Below are 22575 nucleotides of genomic sequence, written 5' to 3'. Positions count from 1 at the left end.
CATAACACACCAATATACGTCCCTTACTGATACCTATACGCCATACTGAATTTATGCACCCAGATTTTACTGTTTTTATTAATTACTGTTAACATGTGTCACAGTTACACAATCTTTTTATGAAATGTAACAAAATTAAGCATACGATACGCACTACGAGACGAGTTTCCTAAGCAGTATTGCAGAGCTAACCTATTTAATTTGAAGTCTGCATATTTCAAAAATAAATGGAACGCAACTGAAGGTGTAACAGATATAAAAATTAAGTTTGACGACGACTATAGTGCTCGAATTGATTCTTCCCATCACATCAAACTTGAGATAGATTTGGAGCTCTCACATGTTAATTTTTTCGGAAGATATACTATTTTTATTTTCCTAATAAAAAGAGTATGTTTTCCGAGTGAATATCTACAAAATATAGTAATAGCAATACAATGATGTCATTTGAAGGAAGGGCAGGTGCCCCCTTAAATTTAGCCGGAAAAAGGCATGTCATTTTATGAAATAGGAGGGTCGCACATTCTTTTGGTGAACCTCGACGGGAAGACAACGGTCGGTGGTGCCTCGTTCACCGTTCACTCGCATATATATAACAAAATTTGTAAACTTAAAAATGTAAACTATTATAAGATACTATTGCAGCGGCTCAATATATGTGTTATTGGTGTACCTCACCATCCGTCCACCAAACAGTAATTGTTAGAACGAAATAAAGCACATTGTATACCAAAACAGTATAAAAAAATTAGTAAACTTCTAGCTGCCATAAATGATTTCAAACTATGTGTCTTAAATTTATTTTATCGTTTAAAAACTTAGCGGGGAATGTATTTTCACGTTCACATAAGCGAAAATAATACATGACGTTCACAAAGGTCAAACTTGGTGCATTTTTCTATCTAATTTTGTTCACGCGTGTCCAAAAAATCTTATTTATCATAGTCTTCTGAACAGGGCCGTCTTATCCACTAGGGCGGCTTCCATAAATTATGTCACAAATTTAGGGGGGAGTGGGGTCAGTGGAATTGTGTTAGTATGTAACGAACGGGAGTCATAAAAAATATAACAATGAGCAAAATAGAGTATTAAAAAAATGCAAGTTTATTATTATTTACGTTGTAAAATAAGTAACTACGATTTAAATCTTTTTTTTTAGATTTTATTCACATCATCGTTGGTTTATATAATAATTTTGTATCGAAGAGAGGCTTATTTTCGCCCCGTTTCGTTGGCAGCCTTGCGCAACATTAGTTTTGATCGTCGTCGCTAGAGGCGCTCGTTCCTGAGCCTTCGCAGGCGCGGCCTAAGCGGCCGGCGCCGGAGACCCTTATCTTTTCTTAAAACAGAACGTAACGTGCGACTAGATCGACGCTCTACGAACGTTTCGAACGGACGCCGATTCACTCGCAAGGTGGACCGCTTTTTGACGGACGACCGCCGCCTGCGTTTCAATTTTCTTTTCGATCCGGTAAGTGCGATGGTTGTCAATCGTCTGTATTGCTTAATATTTGTATATTACATGGCCTCACTGGTATGTAGCTATTGCGAAATTATAGCTCTCGTGAATGCAAATTGCTGACATTCAAAATTTTGCGTTTAAAAAACGCCATTTTGTGCCACCAGGTGTCACTTGTGTTTTCATATTTTAAAAATATTTATTTTGGCCCTAATACATTTAATTTACTTTTATTTTGCAGCTGGCAATCTTAAATGTAGGCAATAATATTTTATCAAATGGAGTGTTATTGCTTGTTTATACCAAAAATAAGTTTAATGACATGTGAATTGTCAAGCCGTCAAGGTCTTCAAATTAGGTGTTTATTTTTAACTTTCATCTCTCCCCCGTTTTTTATTCAACCAATAAAACAACTACAGCGGTTCTCAGTCTATTTTAAAAGCGGAATGTTTTTGAACCAGTTAACGAGGACAAAATATTATTAATTAATATGAAGAATTACGCATTATTTTTCAAAATTTAGTTACGTTGTGGACAACTGTTGTATGACATCGGAAGTGGTATCCAATTCGTTCCTTCTTCTTGTTTCTATAAATCGTATTTAATGAATTTTCTTTATATTTCAATTTTATTTGGTTGAAGAGATTTTCATATTCTAACGTAGAAAGAAAGATCTTCTGGTCTCTCTTTCGGAGATAGGCGGCATGCTCTGCTTTTTTCTACTCTCGACCATCTGGCTAATGCAATGCTTCGAAGCGGAACATGTTTTGTTATTGTCTGATACTTTTCTTATTAGAATGACTTTTGCGCAATAGTCATAATTCAAACAGCTGGAGATTTGAGAGTTGTCACTATGCACTATCCTTGTGCCTCATGCAAACTAGCAAGCTTGTTGATATCTGGTTGCAATGTTGTCAGCGACAAACGAAGATCGCCTCTATCCAAAAATTATCTTTATTTAGTTTATATCTAACTTGAGTGTTAACATCACTTTGCAGGTCTATAAGACTTTTGCAATCTTCAGATCTATAAGATCTATAAAACGCCGTGCACTAGCAACACTTGTTATGAAATACTCATCCCGTGGGATTTATATTTAAGAATTTTACGGTAAAGATAATTTAATTTAATAAATACAAAAACACATGGCTTAAAATGTAAAATTGTTAACTCCATATTTGAAAACTTTAGAGGAGTAACAAAAAACTAAATAGACAACTTGAAATTAGGAAAGTAAAACAATATCTCAATTTTCTCAATATGAAATTTTGGTAATGACATTGTTAAGTAATTTTCACCCAAAAGTGGAGTTAGTACATTTACATCGATATTTACAATAAAATACAATTTGTAGAAAATTATAATACCTTGTTCTTTTGAATACTATTTAAATATATTTTTTTTGGTATTTATTTTATTCTGACTGGCTCCCATAGAGTTTGCTATACCTCCCCAAAAGTTGATTTTGGCTTGTAATGATTTATGCCACCTGTACCTTGATTGAGAAACACTGCTTTAGTATATACATGTTTTGTCAGTTTTTCTGGTTAAGATCAGCAAAAATTTTCAGTGAAATCATATCGAAATACATTTTCACTGGTAAATATATGTTTCTACTAGTGAATATATCATTTATCTGACAGGTGGTAGTGAAATTATATGCTGCCCTAAACTGTCATTTGACAGACATGTAACATTTTATGGATGGATGTCATTTCATCTTTTTCCAGAAGAGGGGTGGGGAGCAAATGTTGGACAGTTAGTTTTTTGTAATATTTCGATTTCATTAAAATTCATAGTATTTCATTAAATAACATGCATTTTACTGATCAAATTCAAGGGGGGGGGGGGCAAATGCTGTCACTGGCAGTGAATAAATAGTTTCACTGATTTTGACCAGTAAAATTATAAATCAATTGCTTGATATATTTTAACTGCCCTAGTTATTGAAATTATATTTATACTAGTGAAAATATAACTTCATTGAAAAATACACATCCACTGTAACAGTTGCGAAACATCCATTTGTTGTTTAAACCCAAACCCAACTTGACCTCAGGAAGGTTCTAAAATTAATTGTAGTTTTTCAATTCTCATAAGGTTAGGTTTGGGTTTGACAGCAAATGGATGTTTCATAACTGTAAAATTAAGTTTTATAGACATTTTAGAAGCAGCATAAAATTTCACTAGCACTAATTAATTAAATTTTATATTCCCTAGTAAAAATGTAAATCTACTAGTGAAAATATATTCACTGAAAAATGCCATTCACTGTAAATATATACATGCAATATTCTGCAAAACATTGCAGTAATTGCTATCCTCTGTTTTTATTTTATTGTTAATTTGCTTGTCTCCTTTTTTCTATTATGTGGCGTTTGTAATGTGATTCTCGTTCCTCGAGTTTCAAGCTACACATTTTATTCTGTAAATTTAATAATATAACACAAGTTGACAACCACCGATCTACTAAAATGTTTTCTGTATATTTAAAATTTTGTTATTATTTTGTTGTGAAACGATAACTTTCGGCTTTGACATCAGATTTTGAATAGGATTTAGATTTGTACTATTTCTTAGCTAAGACAGGATATTTATATTAGTCAATGAAAAAACTTATACTGCTTTTAACTGCCCATCTGAGGCCCTGTTGCTAAATTCCATCAATTCACAGTTGATGAAAAGACAGTTAGTTTTTGGCTTCTGTTACTGTGAAATATCCAACATTTTTCCTACTAGCCCACACCATAACTTTTGCGGGATGTTTAGATTTATATTTTTAACACATAATTTATATAAAATTTTCTTGAGAGCTACGTTTTATATATATATTTGTGTAATAAATAATTATTTAGAACATTTAGCGATGTCGTTCATTTAAGAAAAAATGTATATTCATTCATATGATCTTGATTACGGTACACAATCAAGTTTTTATTATCTCTTGCTATTTGATGCAACAAATTCCACGCTTATCTTGCATTAATTTTCTACCAATTATTGGGACTAGTTTCTTTGATTTGATCTTATAGCTTTTGCAAATTTTGTAGCTAATCGTTTCGTTATTTCTTCAAGTAAATTGCATTATTCACGTACTGTTATTATTTTACAACTATTCGTTTTCGTATGTTAGGGGTCATTTTTTGCAATAATAATACTGCACAGAACTTGTTTTTATATTCAAAATAAAAATATTAATATCTCTTCAAATATATATTACATAGTGGAGTATTTCATGGTACTGGGATTTCTTATTACATAAGTCATAAGTTCTTATTATCAGCTTTTAGTAGAGCAGTAAACATGTATAAATATAATCTAATTGTTGTTAAAAATACTATTAACATTTCAGATAAAATGAATACGATGGCAGAGGAACATGGCGGTCCGGGGAATGCTCCCGTTGGACCGAATCCAAATCAAGTGCCACCAACCGATCCAAGACTTGCATTATTGCAGGAAATGCGCGTCCAGAATTTTGACCTGATTCGATTTGCATCCTATAGAACAGCTTGCAAACTCCGCTTCGTCCAAAAGAAAACAAATCGTAAGTCTAAATAATGTTAGTTATTTTACGACTTATTATTTACTTTATTTATTATTTACAGTACACGCAGTGGATATATGGAACGTCATAGAAGCGTTTAGAGAGAATGGATTGAATACGTTAGAGCCTCAATGCGAAGTGAGCGTAGCACGCTTAGAAACATTACTATCTTCGCTGTATCACAGTCTCAATAAGAGACTACCGCCGGCGAACCAAGTGCGAGCGGCTCATTGTTGCGCTTTATTGCTCAACTGGCTTCTAGCAGCTTACTGTCCGCCGGGGTATACCTTTAAAACGTTGTGTAATAATCTAACTAATATTGTATTTTATAATCGCTTTATATTTCAGCGAGAATGTCGGTAAAATACGAGTATTTTCAATAAAAGTAGCATTGGCAACTATGTGCGCAGGAAAATTAGTCGATAAGTTAAGATGTAAGTATATTGAAATAGCATTATATTTAAATTGATTCTTGATTGATGTTTTTTTTTAACGTGTTTATAGATGTCTTTTCACAAGTTTCCGACGGAACTGGACAATTGTCTCGGATCCGTCTGGGAGAATATCTGCGAGAAGCTTTAGCTTTACCAGCGGCCGTATACGAATCCCCTTCTTTTCCATATAGCGATACTCTTACCGATATACTATTTCCTGGTGTAAGTTAATAGGCAATTAGTACTTGATATTATAAAATTTATACTATATGTATATATATTATCGTTTCAGCGCGGAAAAGTTACTGTTAATGATTTTATGGACACTATGATGGCAGATCCCGGTCCTGCTTGTCTTGTTTGGTTACCGCTTCTTCATCGACTTGCATCAGTAGAAAATGGTACTTTGATTGAAATGTCACTCAAATCGGAGATGAAGATTCTTAAATATTTCACTTTCTTTCAGTTGTCCATCCAACAGCATGCTCCGCATGCGGCAGAGCACGATTGACAGGATTTCGATATCGTTGCTCTCGTTGTCACAATTATACCCTATGTCAAGATTGCTTCTGGCGGGGTCGTGTTTCAGACAACCACACTAATGAGCACGAAGTCAAAGAATACGCCACATACGTAAGTATAATAATAACATTTAATTTATATATATTTTACAGGCAAAGTGAATTTCGAAAATGCATACATTAGCTAGTCAATGTATGCACTGTCAAATCACTTCAGTTACAGTACATACAAAATAATTTATGAACAATGTATGCTCTTACTGTTCGGTGCTTGTTAAAGTATTCAAAATTAAATTATTTATATATTTAATTGGTATTTTAAGTAGATTCGTTGCAAAGAGTTATTCGTGGGGTATTCACTGTTCATTTTTTTATTGCTTTATGTCGAAGAATTGACGTACTCACTAGTTAAAGCATACATTATCTAGTGAAAGTATGCATAATATGTAGCATTGTAAGCTTTAACTTAAACTCATAGTGCATACTTTGTCGAAATTTAACACTAACTGTAATAAATATAAATATTTATTGATATAAGAATTATATACATTGATTATGAGTAAGATGAACATGACAAGTCACAAATTATTTTTGTATTAATGCAACTAAAAATCATTGAATAGTGCGGGGGCGGATTCTGTAACGCCCGTGTAAAAGAAATATCGGAGTATGATTGAGAAAGCAATTGAACTTGTGCACTTCAATATATATTTAGTCAAGTTGACTTACATTATAAATATTTTTCTTACTCTGACAGAAATCGCCATCGAAACAAATCGGCCATTCCTTGAGAAAATCATTCCGATGCGTTCCCGAGAGGAACAGACAGCAACTACCTCGTTTCCCTGATCAGCCTGAAAAAACTTTAAATCTAAGTCACATTGTGTAAGTATATATAATACTCATAAAATATGATGTATACGGTTTTGATAAAAATATGCTATTAATTATTATAGACCACCGTCGCCTGTTGCGATGCACAACGGTTTTCCGGACGCATACGGCAGTCATTTAAGTCATTCTGGACATACTGGTTCTTTGGATTCCAGAGCTTCGAGACCGTCCCATCATGGTAATGCTTAAATACTATTTTTTCATTAAATTAAAATAAATTACCATAATGTCTATAGACAATATTAATAATTTTAATGAAGAAGTTGTAATAAATTCAGTAAAATAAGTTATACTGTATAAGTTATATGAATATTTTTTAGTTAGTTATCAAAGTTGTCGCTAATTTTGTCAATTGGTTTATTGACAGATATGGCACGAGGAGACGACGAACATAGATTGATTGCTCGGTACGCTGCTCGTTTAGCACAACACAACACAATGGTAAGTGTGATGAATACAATTTAAACATGCAAGGAATCTCATATAGTAAATTAAAATATTTTGATTTAGCCGAGATCTGGAAGGTCAGCTTCTTTGACGCCCGATTTGGTAATTTTTTTATATTGTTTATTGAGATAATGTCGTGTGTAGTCTTGATGCTTAATTTTTTTTAAATAATTAGGGTCGTGGATCAGTTGAGGGTCTTCCGTGGGGAGTTAATTCTGATGGGGCTCGGGCTCAAAGGGAATTGATCACACAACTCGAGTCGAAGAACAGAGAGATAATGCAAGAAATTGCGAGATTAAGGTTTGTAGCGATTCCATATACTTGTTCGCCCTGTTCATACCTGAATGCTGTTTTTTTTATCTTCAACTCCCTAGTATTTTTTTAATACCAGTGCTCTTTTGTATATGTTGTCATAACGGTATTATGATTACCAATGCTGCTTTTGCAATTATTGGACATTCTTATTGATTGGAACACTTGATGGATCCAAATATAGTATCGCTGCATATACGTGCCCGCAACCATTTTACTTGAATTTATATATATTAGAAAATAAATTTAAAAAAAATGTACATCCAATTTTTTTTTACACAATAGATACGTTTAAAAATTTAAATAATGGTTCCTTAAATTTTAAAAAACATGTTATTTAAAAAAAAAATATTGTGGTATAGAAAATCGTTTTAAAAAAAGTAATAATGAAAACCTAATAAAAATGTTCTACAAAATATTATTCATAGATATGTATTTTAATTAAGAAAAAATAATACATACTATTCATGGCTACCTGATAATATACGTGCACGTTTATGTCGGACAGAAAAAATGGCTTTAATCGCTAGAAATGTCTGACACATCTTTACCTTATTTATGAGATTTTACTGAGAATTGTTTTTTTTATTATTGTTATAATATATTTGCGAAAATTTTATCTGAGCCGATGACGCAATTTATGAGTAGAATATATTTTTCAAATCAACGGTCATTTGCATCTGCTCTTTGTCGCTTGCAGCTTTATATTATGTATTCATTTTTTGCATAATGTATAATTTAAGTTTTTGTAGCTTGTTTTTTCTTAGTACAATATGACAACATAGAACAAATAATTCTTGTAAAAATATAATATTCGTTCTTTTTAGTGGAGTGTATTATTTAAACCGTATAAAAAAGAGTCGAGTGTATAATAGACGTATATTACATTCACAATCTAAATCCCTCTTTCTAAATTATTGCATTTGACGTGGATTTTTGACTTCTGAGAAGGGATAATTGTTTTCTGCGCTCTCCTGTGATCAAAATTCTGTTTAAATTTTCTTTTAACTTGACATTCATAAATAATATGCCATTAAATTTCTTTTTAAATATTTTTTTGAATAATAAATACAACACTTAGTCACAAATTGAAAACCATTGATAATTTTATAATTTCAATTTACCAATGCAGTCAAAACTTTTGACTATTTTTTAACTTTACATTGTACGAAATACTTGCTAAAACATGTTTTTGTAAAACACACCTGTTGATTAACCTCTTAATGACTGTTAATATTCGCAAAAAACTTCACAAAATCCGAATATATTTTTTATTATTATTTTTTCCGAATTTTAATAGTGGAAAACAGGATTAAAAATATATGTATAACATTACCGTCTTTTTTCGCAAACAACTTTCCAAAGTCTCAGACTTTTCCGAATTATAATAGATATAAGAAGTGGAAAACATATATCCCTATTTTTTTAAAAATAAATTCTTAATCAAAATAGGTCAAACTACATGATTCCAAAAAAAAAAATTTTTTTATGATCACTTCAAAGTAATATTTAAATACCATATCTCAATGTATTCGAATAAACTGGTTCACTGAATTAGGTATAAACTCAATATAATAATAAAAACGCTGGGAAATGACTTGGTCTATAAATTTTCAGTTAGCGAGTATACTCGGCCATAGGAAGTTTCATCCATATCGTAAATCAAAGTCAATACTAAAATGTGCGAATTAACTCGTCCATGGGGAAATTGGATCACATATTTTTGCCGAGTATACTTGTTCATGGGGATTAAGTGATTAACTAACTCATTACCTACGAAATGCCAAATAATCGGTATTTGTTGGTTTAACAAAGGCGACGAGGAACCAATTTTTATATGATGAAATTAATATAAAAATTATAAGTGTTTTTAATAAAAAGTATATTTGCATTTATGTTTTCATGTATATTTATTAAAATAAATTAAATTTATTGAAAATGATGATGAATGTATTTGGACTACTTTTTTTTATTTTGTGCCCCGCTCAGCTGAGTGTTTTTTTTGTTTTGTACATTAAAACTTAAGGACGACTGATTATTGAATAAAAGTAACCTAACCATATGAACTTTTTATCAATATAACAGGAGGCAACAAGAGCTTGAAAGTGGGAGTGGATCTGGAAACGGAGAACTGGTGGGCGAACTGCGAGCACTGCGTCAAAGGAAGGGAGAACTGGAGGGTCATCTGACGGCATTGCAAGATTCGCGTCGTCATCTAATGGGTCAACTCGAGGGTTTGATGAAGATGTTAAAAGTGAAATTATGTTTATATATTACATATATTTTATTATTATTTTTACACTGAATACGCATTCATTGCTTTGTTTTATTTATACAGAATCAGCAATCGTCGCCGAGATCAACTCCTACGTCTTCGCCGCGCTCCGCACAAAGTCCGCCGCCTTCGGGGTTCATTCCCGGGCCCCAGTCAGAAAGGTATGAAACCATCATTGCTATATTTATTAACTGAGCTTGAGATAATGCTGTGACTTTTCAGAAGTAACAACGTAGTCAGCGGTCCGCGTTCGGCTCCTCAGACTCCATCTTTAGGCGAGAGAGACAGAATGGACATGTCTTGCATGACGCAGAGCCTCGCGGCGACTGGTAATTATCACTTATTTTGATCGCGTTCTGAGTGGGGAGAGTCGTATTTGCCGGGGGACGTGGTTGACGTGTTGTATCCGCAGGTGCCAGTAACGGGGCACCCTCCCCCGCTCCGGGAAACCGCTCCCTTCGGACAGACCTACTTTTCGCTGCCGATTCTGTAACCAATGCGATGTCCACGTTAGTCAGGGAGCTCAACTCTGGTGAGGATTAGCACGCATCGTAAAGCTGTTGTTTTGTGTTTAAAACATCTACCTTCGTCCTGTTCCTATTTATGTATTTATTTGTCTCTTATATGAATTTTCGCAGAGATGCGCTCGAATAGGCTTTGACTTACTTTTCCGAATTTTTTGATTTGAATTATGGTTTTTGCTGAATTATTTTTCGGTTATTCCAAAAAGATTTCCATCGTCGTAGGTTCGTTATATAAAAGAATGTTACAGCATGGTTTGATATGTTTTTATTGCTTTTTTCTCGACTTACATGGATTGATTCATTATATACTTTTACGATTACAGTTATTACATACTCATAATAAATGACATGACATGACAGTAACCATAGTTTTAGCGTTTAATTTACGTTTCCTTTTCTATGACGAGATTGTTACTTGTGAATGCTTATTTTATTTGTATAATATAATAACCGTAGATGCGTAAGGTATGTATTATATAATTATATGGAGTGTGATTCATGCGTTATTTTCACGTTTACACGAGTAAATCCGCAATGAAATAATGGAGAATTATACTTCATAATTGAATATTTATTTAAAGTTAGTAATTTATGTGTACATTTACGTATTTATAAACAAGATTATAACGTTATAGTTTATTATTTGAAATTGCAATATACAATAAATAAATCAAGAGTCTTTGTTTTTTTTTATTTAGACAGATTAAATATTTAACATAATTTGTCATACGCAATGTTAGATTTTAATAATCGTTTTTAGTTTTTTTAGTTTTTTTTTTAGTTTTGTTGTTTTATCTTTTCATATTCCACAGAGGGATCCGAGGACGAGGCGCCCGGCCTGAGTAACATCAGAAAGCCCCTCGGTGAGTCCCGCCACTGTCGCTCCATCGTGCTCGCTCATCGGTCATAGCCATTTACCCTCCGATCACCGTACGCTTGACTCGATACACCATAAAGCAATGTAATCCATAGAAAATGCACGCAGCGTTAACTTGCGCGTCGACGTATCGGACAAACCTATCACGATATCGAACGTCGATGAGATATCGCAATAAAGAAAAAAATCAATCCTATACATACTTTTTTTACAACAATAAGGTGGCGGTTATCACATTCTTAATGGATGCATTATTAGTGTTTGTGTTGTTTGTTATTTTCTAGTTTCATATTGCTTTTATGTCATAGTATAACTTTTTATATATTAATAACGATATATAAATTAATAGCGTATTTTAATGCACGTCTTTGATATATATTTAGTAAAACTCGTTTAATTTGAAATTCGGTGTGAATATATGTAATTTTAAAATTATACACTTGTAATCATTAACCCTTTCGTTGTTGGGCCTTTTGATGTATTACATAATAGAAATGTTATTTTTACCTTACAGTCCATTAAAAATGTATCCGATTCTTTTTTCAATGATGACGTCGAATCTGGTAACTCGCTAAAGTAGCAAAAGCCGGATTTCGGCAACCAAAGGGTTAAAGGTTGGAAAGCTTATGCTTTTTGCTGCTAATGATACATTGACGCTCATATACCTTGATGCTAGAATTATATCTGAAAATAATATTTGTGCTCGGTGTGCTAGACTTGGTCGAGAAGAGTGTTATGTAACTTTCTATTCCATTAGTACACTTGCTGCAGTGACAGACATGCACCACCATACTACATTTGTCGTCACATGTTAGCCACTCTTTAAACTATATGTTTCATAGTTTTAGCACCAAGGTTTTTTATGGCTCTATGCACTTTTAGCACTAAAAAGCTTTCGCCGTCAGACCTCAGTATCAGATCACGGGTAAAACATTTCAAATTAGGTGCGTTTTACCGTGTTAAAGAAACGCTTATCACACCGCTTCATACTCATGCTTAATCGAGTATATCGACCGAGGCGCCAAATCGCTAACTTTCTGCACTCGGTGCGTCGCAAACGCAGCGGCGACCGGCACCCCGTCGCTTCTAATGACCGTAACGTTGCAGATTTCGAGGAAGACGGCGACGAAGAGGAGCACGGCCGGCCGATAGTCGGGCCCGGGCCTGGACAGACGGAAGAAGCGTGGCGCGGTGAGCTAGCGCACCGCCTGCACCGCGAGCGCTTCCTCTCGGAGCTGAGGGCGCGAGACGCCGATCCGCAGGTAACCCCGGACAGGATCCCGCCCTAGCTCGAACGTTCGATTCCCGTTTTTTGCGTTTGTTTTTTATTTATTTTTTATTTTGTTTTTTCTGTTCATTTTTGAAGATTGGCAAAGGAGCGCCCGCTGAAGTTACGAGATAATTCTACTTCTAAATTGACATCTCAGTTACGCTTTATTATTTAGACAGGTTCGTTTTGCCTTTATTCACGAGCAAATTTTTCCGCTGCGTTTTAAATGCCGATACAGTTTTTTTCGAAATTTATATACATATAGATAGATAGTTAAACGATTATCGATAGATTGGTGTCAAATACAATGCTTTTTATTGTTTCTACGTTTGCACGCACACTCGTCAATTATACCGGTTCCAGATAATAACTTTTCAACTGCGATTAATTTATCCCTATTGCTTTGTCACTAACCAAATGATTGCCCTCAATTATACTAGCGATCTTGAAATATATATATACAATACAAAGTTTTGCGTGAATTTTGCGATATTTTTACATTAGGTTTCACTTTTTTTTCGAATTTTTAAATATTTTATTATTAAATATTTCACTAATCTATTCTATACAAGAAACTATTCAATGAACTTTTGCGCTGGGAATGAAATTCTGTGATTCAAGTTGTAAATAAGCAACATAATATCTATATCTATAAATCACATCAAAATAGTTGAAATGAAGTCGAAAATAAAATCAAAAATGTCGTCAATAATCCACTTTGCTTATTATCTTTTCCATATAACATAAAAACTTGATATGATATTGAAATTATAAATACTGATTGAATTGAGTGTAAAATGTAATAAAATATTGAAAATTTTAATTTTCAGTGTAATATGAAATATCTTTCAAAATAAAAAAATGACTTAATGTAAATATATTTATATACTCCCTTAGAAAATATTGAAGATTAAATATTTAAAAAAAAAGTTGCTTAAAACAGCAAAAGAAATTTTTTACTTAAAATAAATTAACACTAGGTTTACACACCCGTCAAATTGATGGGTTTCTGATTTGATTTGTGTCGGACAGTATTTTTCCGACTTTATATTTGAACAATGCAAATATATCAGGCCTGTGGAAATTCTTGAAAATTTTTCCCGACTGACTTTTTCGCAAGGTCTGACTCTGATTCGTACCTCGATCTTAAAATATTCAATTTATTTTTAATTATTTTATTTATTTATTTTCATGTGAATAACAACAAAGAAGAAAAACAAAAAATAATTATAAGAAATTTTAATTTAATCAATAATATATTTTTTTTTTTTATTAAATCTTCCGTTGTAACCTGACAGGCGTAAGCCCAATGCGTTACAACGGGCAAATCTGTACCAACTGAGTAAGTCAATCAGACAATAAATACCTACAAGTTAGTATTAACCACCAGACTAAAAGTCTAGGAATCAGTGACTATATTATTTATTATAAATTATTATGTGTTATACAATTTATAATCAATAGATTTTTTAATAATAGTTCATTTTTATAAATAAAAATTCGAGTGCCACTGCCGGGGCTCGAACCCGCAACCTCAGAATTACTAGTCTGAGACGTTACGGACTACGCTATTCCGTCCATGTATACGAAAATTTTGATTCAAAGGGAATTAGATCTTAAAACTAGAATTGCTTCTAATATTTTTGTTTACTTATATTACCGACTTAAAACGCATGGCACACGACGAACAATTAAAAAATTATATAAATATTAAGTTAAAAAGGAGTCGGTCGATTTTTTATACTTACAATTCTCCAACTCTACAGCCATGAAATATATAATATTAACACTTTTTATTTTCGGAAACTTATTATTTTTGAAAATCCAAATTGGTGCAGTTTCCGAGCCAGTCCAACTATTTAATTCCACATTTTTCTGCGCCTGTGAGTTGTGTCCACGCTTATTAGATTGTTTTTTGTATCATTGAACTCTTATAATATCTACCGCTGTTTTACGCCAATCGCGTAAGCAGATTCGACTTATCAGCCGATCTTCACCAGATGAGGTGATTTTTCTACACTCAAAAGTCTTCGAACTGTTGATTAGTTACAACCAACAGACTGGAAAATCTTGTCGAAAACCCCATTGCCGAATACACAGTAATATCGGCTTTTTTATTTTCCCTTAATTGCGAGCGATTCGGCATTATAAATTTAAAAAATATTTTCTCTACGAAAGCTGTCAGTCAACTGACTAGATAATAAAAATTTGAGAATTCCAGCAAGCGATGAGAGAAATATCTTATATTTTTACAGTTTCAAAAAGTGATGCGTTTTTTTGCATGCTACCTTGAATGAGGAGTATTTAAGTAAAGACAAATCAATTTTTTAGACATAACGAAGCGGTGACTTTCTGTGGAACTTTGTCGCAGTGTTAGTTTACTGGCACCAGTATATTTGCCGAGTGTTGACATGTGGTCTAAACATTAAAAGAAAGAGTTTCAATTTGTTTGCTAGATGCACCATAAACGTACTATACAAGAGGCTATCTTGGAGTTTTATTAACCGATCCGAGATAATCTTGCTTCTGGCATGGTTTAAAAATAACACCACGATTTTGCAGTGACTATTTAGAAGCTTTTAAACAATACTCAAATTTAAGAATCTCGATGTTATACACCTGTGTGTTACTGCACTGTTTAAAACTAGTCTCACGCACCACATTTTGTAATAGTGTTAACCTAAACGATGTTAATTGGTAACTAATTTGATTGAATTCCAGGGGGGCGCCGAACTGGCCGCCCTGGCCGCTCAGGCCGCCGAGTGGGAGGAAGCGGTCCAACGGTGGGCGGCTCGCTAGCGATCTTCCGTCGCGATACTCGTAACTTCACACGTGCACCGTGAACAAACTGGTTTTCATTAAGTTTTCTACTCTTTTTGTTACTTGTTTTTTACTGCAAACGGCCTCGTCTAATCATTCCAATGTCGACGTTACGTAGCTGCTTACGGTTGACTAAAAACTACTTTATATATATGTATATTTTACGACTAATCAAATTAATAATGCGGTTTTTGGCATAGGGAATGATATTATTTAAATTCTTAATATTGTTACGTAAGTTGAGATTGTATACATTTATATATTTAATATATTATAACGGTAATGATTAATCTTTTCGATTGTTTTTGCTGATGTTGACGCATTTCGGCCATTAGGATGTGTTAATTGGGAACGGGAAAGGTTTAGAGAAGCTGTACTTAACTATTGAGTTAATCGTCGGAGCGCTAATATACTTTCGGTCTCGTCTTGCCATTTTAAACTCACACGATGTAACAGAATCCTATTTATATATTTATATTAAATTAAAATTATAAAAAAAAACAAGCAGACTGACCAACCTTCCAGAATATTTTTACAACGGATTTATTCATGAACAACAGAAAAGATTAACCGACTAGCGTGGAAAGCTGTCGATCATCTGGCACCATCGGATTTGTTTAGCTCTTTTCAGCATTATTTAGATATCTTAGTATTTTACATCGAACCTAAAAGTTTTTATAAATGATGGATCGTAAACTTGATGATCATTTTTTTAGGTTGATTTTATAATTATTGTAGTTTCAGTTTCAACTAAAATATTCTGTAATATTCGGTCGGTCTCTAAAACAACTAAGTTTTTTTTAAATTATTATTGGCACTAAAAGACAATGCCAATTTTAAAATCAAATGAAGAAATTTGTTACTAGTGATATTTTGTGACAAAAATTATATTAGCACTGCTGATTAATTGTTTAAATATTGTTTTGTTGATTTTTATAAATATATTATGTGTATAAATAAAAAAAAACATTGTATATTTTATTTATACGAGTTTTTGTATATTTGTTGACGTTGTTGAATTCTTGATTTGAACGATTTCGTTAGAACTTATTCGTGGTCGTGTTTCGTCTAAAGTGCACCATTGAAATGTATAGCAAATATGTCGTTAAAGCAGACTTTTAAAAGTCAATGTCATGTTTTTAAAAAACCGAACATATCAGAAATATATGAACGATATTGTGTGTTAATCGTGAGCTTCTGTCGTGTATAGAGTGTAAGCAGAGTTGAAGGATTTGCGTGGCATTTTTGAAGGCCGAAATCATAGCATATATATATATATCGTAAAGCGTTGCATGAAAACGCGACATTTTTCACTTTTTTAACAGCTCGTTAAGATACGCATCACTTTGAGATTATGTATTGACAATTTTGGTTTATGGTTTGTTTTTTCGCTTTTCGTATCGATTGTGATTATGATTTTAAGCACTCGTTCATATCATTAGTCGATAGAATCACTCATCGATGTTTGGCATCGCGCCGGAGCCCCTCGGCAAAGCTCCGGCATAGTTTAGACGCGCTTCTTGTGTAACTCGGGAGAGAACGACGTTCGGTTGCTTTGTGAAAAAGATATTATATATACGTATATCGTTTATTAAAACTGCACAAATATTATAACTTGTAATAATTATTGAAAACATGCATTTTGTGTCATATTGATGAATAAATATTCTTTACAAAAACCATTATTGCGATTTATATATGTACATAAGACGGACACAAATTAATTAATGTTATATACGTACACTAATTACACATTCCATTACACTTTAACAGTTCGTCTTGATTGAACTGGGGGACGATAGAAGAGTAGCGAGCGGCGAATAGCACTCTGAAGATGGATATCGGTGCATATATTTTCTTCTCGGCGGAGTACTCTCGCCGTTGCGAACTGGAGACGCATATAACATAGAAAGGTTCGGTCCAGTATTCAACAGAGGCTTAGGAAGTTCATTCGGCATTTCCACTTTAATTATTTTGTCGTTATTTTGGAAATGTGACAGGCTTTTGAGGTTATTCCTGAAAAATTATATTTATTTAAATTGTTTTTCTTTATACATATATATATTATTAAGATCATCAGAATCAATACACTGCATTATTAAATATAGTGAGATCCTTGAGGTACTAACCACTTCCCGGTCATGCCCGAGTTAACTCAGAAATTAGTATTTTGTGAATTCTTATCTCAAAAAAGAAAATTATCATAGCATTTTTATGTTAAAAATTAAATTCATATGAATATTTTTAAAAGTTTTACAACGGCTGCATAGGAAAGGGTGGGTCTATGCAAGAAGTTTTTGCGTCATTTTTAAAAAAAGTATTGTGACCGGGAAGTGGTGAAAAATATAATAAATATTTATTTTACAGCCAGCATCTGATAAATAGATTTTTAACAAGAGGTAAAAATAATATCTTGGATGAATCTTAGAGTTGAGTCATTAATCTTACCAAAGACTTTCTGCAGCAAATGCATACGCTTGAGGTTCTCCAAATCCATTGAAGCTAGTTGACGTAGTAGAAGTATAAGCGCCGAAACTGTAAAACAGCAACCAACTAGGCAGCGGCATCTTCGGAAGCATCGCATTTTGTGCTATGATATCTACCCCGTCACACGTGGGTCCCCATAAACTACATTCAGTCAAAGGAACGCCTTCCAGCTACGAAGAAAATCAAGTAAAGTTGATAAAAAATGTATTATTAAAAATTCTAAATAACACCTACATCTAACGGTTTCGGATCGATGATCAATCTATTGGAAGTAATGCCAGCAAACGATCCGTACAATCCGTCATCCAAAAAATACATCATTTTTTTCTTGCCGTTATCTTGATACGCTTTTCTAGCAGAGTGAACTTTGCAAGCTAAAGTGAACGCTGAAGCCGTAAAGTATCGTCCCGGCTCTGCGATTACTTTCACTCCACTCTCGACCGGAAAGTATCTATCCAGCGATTGGTTTATCTCTTTCGCTACCTGATAATTTATAAAAGTCACTTTTTTATGTTTTAAATAAGAAAATGACAGATATAAGTTACCTCATCTAAGGACGTATTGACGTCGCCGGGAAAACCGCCTCCGATGTCGAGTACGAACATTTTATGACCTAGCTGTCTACCTACTTTGAAAAGCTTATACGATTCTCTGATAGCGCGTTCGTACGCTTGTGGTTCGCCGCATAAAGATCCAACATGAAAACTTATTCCGACGACCTAAAACACATACAAAACATTAAACTTTTGAAATAAATAGAATCGTTTATCTCGAATTATTCTTCACGCGGCATGCGATCCTAATATATCATATTGATTATATATTTTATAATATTATTTTAATGTACTGTATCTATTTAAGATAAATGATACATGTTTTTCACACTTCTCTTCAATTGTACGATCTTCACCATTATATACGACACTGACTTATTCAAAAATATATCATTTTCGTTTCAATGGACGCGAATCACTAATGGATTATCAAAGTGAAATGCGTTCATTATAATAATGCAAATATCTTTAGAAGACTAAAATATAATTTCCACTTCCTCTCAATACATAATTCTCAGCTCGTTAACGGAAGTCTATAGCCAGTTAACTATCTCCTAAATAAAAAGTAAACTGTTGGCAATACGTATCTATAAAATGGCATAACGATGCTAAAAGATAAATGATTGTCAGCATCTCATTTCCATGAGTCATTGGTATACAATAAAAAGTTAGGGTTTCTTATGGCAATTGTCATTTCTGATTTTTCCAGAGGAAGGGCAAAAAAGGCCAGTCAGTGGTCGTTTTTTTATAATATTTCATTAAGATTCAAGGTATTTCCTACTTAAATATTCTGGCCAAATTCAATAGGGGGGGGGGAAATATCCCTACCCCCCTCCCAAAGGTCTATTTAAAACAATGGCAAAAGCAATAAGATCGTGCCGATGCAGTGGGAATATTACGTCTTACTTATTGAGAATTGAATAAAGTATATCTAAACCGAATTTTGACCAATAGGAGTGCGCAAAAAACAATTATCACTTCTCAGAAGTCAAAAATCCACGTCAAAAGCAATAAAATCGTGTCGGCGCCGTCGCAGTGAGAACGCTCGTTACCGAGCGTTCTCACTGCGACGGCACCGACACGATTTTATTGCTTTTGACGTGAATTTTTAACTTCTGAGAAGTGATAATTGTTTTTGCGCCCGCCTATTGACCAAAATTCGGTTTGAATATACTTTGACCAACACTCTTATATCAGAAGTGGTTTGAATATACTTTGATGGAGCAGTATGGGAGATGCAACGTCTGTCTGTACTTCTTCTTTCGCTTTTTTTCCCCTGAAAGATGAATCGGCTTAGCTTGTATTTTAGACTTGAACTAATGAAAGTTCTAGAACTATAATTAGTTTTTAACTTTAATTAGGTTAGGTTTGGGTTTGAACAGATGATTTTTCAACTGTAAAATTTAGTGTTATAGACATTTTAGAGCAGCATATAATTTCACTAGTGCTTATGAGGCAAGTTATATATTTACTAAAAATATATATTTTGAAAATAATAAGATTTTTTTTTTATTATTTTCTTTAGATTTTCTTTGAGGAATAACCTGATAATTTCTGGTTTAGAATCAGGGACGTCATTTCAGGGGGGGGCATTCTCCCCCCCCCCCCCGGTCCACCCAAATGACGTCCCTGTGTTCCAGATTTAAATTTAGTGGAAGTACAGAATAAATTACATACTTCTGAAATAACTTCCGAATCAGAAATTTTGAGGTTCTAAAGTTTTCTTAGCAAAAATGCTATTACAAAGATTGTATATACTCGAACTTCCATATCAAGAAATTAAATCATCATCGCCGAGAAAAATAAAGGGTTAGTGACCATGTGGGATGAAAACCATGCTGTGATTGCTCCATATCTTCTAAATATTAACTAAGCTACATTCGTGATAGTAGACAACTTTAGGATTGGTTATAATTTATGTATACATTGTGCTTGTCAAACTCCACTATCTCAAAAATGTTTTTTTTTCATTTCCCTAATACTTATCTTGCAAAGATAAGAACTAGACGTCTATTTATCAGCTTATCTACTTTCAAAAATGTGCAGTATTTTTAATGTGTGTTATTTTAGAAAGCTTACTGATAACAAAAAGATTATATGATAAAAAAAACGCATTACATTTAAGTCCATTTGTTTGGCAATAGCTAACAATGACGAAGCGTCATTGTTCGGACAACAACCAAACTTCACTCCCAACACGTTTGTGGCGATTCTAGCGTCACTTCTGATCCGCAAAATCAATCTTTAATATAAAAAAAAGAATATTAATATGTTAACGTATTCCGAATACATGCAACATGTTATAATATACCTGGCGTTCGGGTGATAATGTTTGATTTTAACAAGCTCAAATTCACCGTCGAATGTCACATAATTTATATTATTATCACGTGCGTGTATGATGTGATTTTCGGGCTTAGTAGTATGCGCCAGCAAAATTTGACTAAAATAATACGATCGTTATGATTAAGCCATAAGTGAAATATGAAGAAAGCTTTCAGACAAACGTTGGTTTAGCGCCGAGCGAGAGCATCAAATCCATTTCCAATTTAGAGGCGCAGTCGAAGCCAGCTCCCAATGCGATCAGTATTTCCAAAAGTATCTTATTATAATTGCACTTCACGGCTGTAAAATTACATGTAAACATACACAAGTTAGATTGCATATAACTTGAAAGATACCAACCATAAAACGGATGAACTCTCGGCATCTTCTCTACCCAGTTTGCATATTTTTTAATTACATCTTCCACATCGAATATCGTAAACGCTTTTTGCTCTATGTTTTGAATTATGTGACGGGCTACGTGTTTTAATGTCCATTGCTCGTTAACTACCATAATTTCTCTTGAATTCGCCATTACGTTTAACTTTATTTAATACACGTCAGTCATACCCGAAATTTAAAGAGAAACTGATTTGACTCGTTATTAATTTTTATTAATTGTTTAAAATTTGTGACAATAATCAATGTTAATGGCTCATTAATTAATATTATAAGCTTCAGGGTAGAGTAAAGAAAATAATGTACAACTATAAAAAATGTGTGATTTAATCTTTATTTAGTAAATCAAAATATATTTTTTTGCATAAGAAATTTACTTTTTCTATTTATACACAAAAATTTTAATCACTCAAAGCTGAGTTTTAGGCTTATGTTATTAACTAAGAAATTTTAAAATATATGAATCAGGAATGCAATATTTGACATAAAATGAGAAAAAATTAAGTAATCCATTGAAGAACGAAAGCGCTGAATACAGGAGCTTCATTTCAGCTTTCTCCAAGAGGGGGGAGGACAAAAATTGGCTAGTCAGTGGTCTTTTTTAATATTTTGATTTCAATAAGATTCATGATATTTCATTAAATGGCATGCATTTTTCTGGCCAAATTTAAGGAGGTGGAAATCCACTTACCTCCTCCACAAATGATGTCCCTGTTTAGAATACATGTCAAAAACAATAATCATGCCACCGGAGTAGAAACACTTGATTATCTAGCGTTAATATTAATACTTTTTATAACAATATTAAGACTTACAGAAGTTAGAAGAAAAGAAGAAAATTCATGTCAAAAACAATAAAACCGTGTCGGCACGGTCGCAGCGGGAATGCTCGTAACCGAGCGATCCCACTGCAACGGCGCCGACACGATTTTATTGCTTTTGACATGAATTTTTGACTTCTGAGAAGTGATATTTGTTTTTGCGCCTTCCTATTGACCAAAATTCGGTTTCAATATACTTTGACCAATACTTTCATATCAGAAGTCCGTAAAAATATTGTTAAGAAAAGCTATCATATTCTTAAAACAGTGTAATATCGAAGTGCAGACGAACCATGGAGCAATATACGAGATGTGACGTCTGTCTGTATTTCTTCTTCCGCTTATTTTCCCCTGAGAGGTGAGTTGCCTTAGTTGGTATTTTGGACTTAGCTTAATGAAGGTTCTAAAAGTATAATTAGTTTTACGAAGGGTGGCAATTAAACACAGATTGAGCCGTTGCTGTAGTATTTTTATTGAAGTATACTTAATAGTTGTGGTAAATGTTAAATCTGTGGTCGCCAAGAGAAGAGAGTCCGCCACGCCAGTGTTACCAGAGTACCGCCAACTTTTGACCATAATAAAACCTAAATAAATGCATATATAAATAGG

At 33.4% G+C, this 22575-nt stretch overlaps 2 protein-coding genes across 5 annotated transcripts; one reads left to right on the top strand and one right to left on the bottom strand.

The window, feature by feature from the left end:
• The first annotated feature begins 1271 nt into the window (after nucleotides 1-1271).
• Nucleotides 1272-17062, top strand: LOC148231521 (dystrobrevin beta-like). 4 transcript variants are annotated; one of them, XM_088192763.1, is made up of 20 exons: nucleotides 1272-1471; nucleotides 4812-5006; nucleotides 5068-5287; nucleotides 5355-5440; nucleotides 5511-5662; nucleotides 5733-5841; nucleotides 5907-6073; nucleotides 6719-6846; nucleotides 6918-7033; nucleotides 7223-7296; nucleotides 7366-7404; nucleotides 7478-7602; nucleotides 9700-9868; nucleotides 9953-10050; nucleotides 10112-10218; nucleotides 10302-10421; nucleotides 11226-11276; nucleotides 12398-12552; nucleotides 12657-12739; nucleotides 15282-17062. In XM_088192763.1, exons 2-19 carry the CDS (start codon nucleotides 4817-4819, stop codon nucleotides 12690-12692), a joined length of 2142 nt encoding a protein of 713 aa, XP_088048889.1. In that variant the 5' UTR covers nucleotides 1272-1471; nucleotides 4812-4816; the 3' UTR covers nucleotides 12693-12739; nucleotides 15282-17062. The 4 variants fall into 4 exon arrangements, with proteins under 4 accessions (XP_088048889.1, XP_088048888.1, XP_088048891.1 ...); XM_088192762.1 differs by having other exon boundaries at nucleotides 9700-9874; XM_088192765.1 differs by lacking the exon at nucleotides 10302-10421.
• LOC148231520 (ornithine decarboxylase 1-like) lies at nucleotides 17036-21397 on the bottom strand. The gene is made up of 8 exons (XM_088192766.1): nucleotides 21107-21397; nucleotides 20929-21046; nucleotides 20733-20864; nucleotides 20540-20663; nucleotides 18413-18586; nucleotides 18102-18350; nucleotides 17829-18037; nucleotides 17036-17396 (listed from the first exon to the last, which is right to left on the bottom strand). The coding sequence occupies exons 1-8, from the start codon at nucleotides 21279-21281 to the stop codon at nucleotides 17147-17149; spliced, it is 1431 nt and encodes a 476-aa protein (XP_088048892.1). The 5' UTR covers nucleotides 21282-21397; the 3' UTR covers nucleotides 17036-17146.
• Between the last annotated feature and the right edge of the window lie 1178 nt (nucleotides 21398-22575).

This window comes from Plectrocnemia conspersa, unplaced genomic scaffold, assembly GCF_051122295.1.
Source record: "Plectrocnemia conspersa isolate PC_06_02 unplaced genomic scaffold, ASM5112229v1 ptg000009l, whole genome shotgun sequence".
Classification (NCBI taxonomy): domain Eukaryota; kingdom Metazoa; phylum Arthropoda; class Insecta; order Trichoptera; family Polycentropodidae; genus Plectrocnemia; species Plectrocnemia conspersa.
Note: the sequence above shows the minus strand (reverse complement) of the source record. Positions and strands in the feature narration are given on the sequence as shown.

What these genes read in the sequence shown, in the direction of transcription:
- LOC148231521 (XM_088192762.1), top strand. Translation starts at nt 4,817, where the DNA reads ATGAATACGATGGCAGAGGAACATGGCGGTCCGGGGAATGCTCCCGTT. An exon ending in ATTAGTCGATAAGTTAAGAT is followed by an intron (nt 5,441 to 5,510) that starts GTAAGTATATTG and finishes ACGTGTTTATAG; the next exon opens with ATGTCTTTTCACAAGTTTCC. An exon ending in GCAGAGCCTCGCGGCGACTG is followed by an intron (nt 10,219 to 10,301) that starts GTAATTATCACT and finishes TTGTATCCGCAG; the next exon opens with GTGCCAGTAACGGGGCACCC.
- LOC148231520 (XM_088192766.1), bottom strand. Translation starts at nt 21,281, where the DNA reads ATGGCGAATTCAAGAGAAATTATGGTAGTTAACGAGCAATGGACATTA. An exon ending in GAGAGTTCATCCGTTTTATG is followed by an intron (nt 21,047 to 21,106) that starts GTTGGTATCTTT and finishes GTAATTTTACAG; the next exon opens with CCGTGAAGTGCAATTATAAT. An exon ending in CCAAACAAATGGACTTAAAT is followed by an intron (nt 18,587 to 20,539) that starts GTAATGCGTTTT and finishes TATGTGTTTTAG; the next exon opens with GTCGTCGGAATAAGTTTTCA.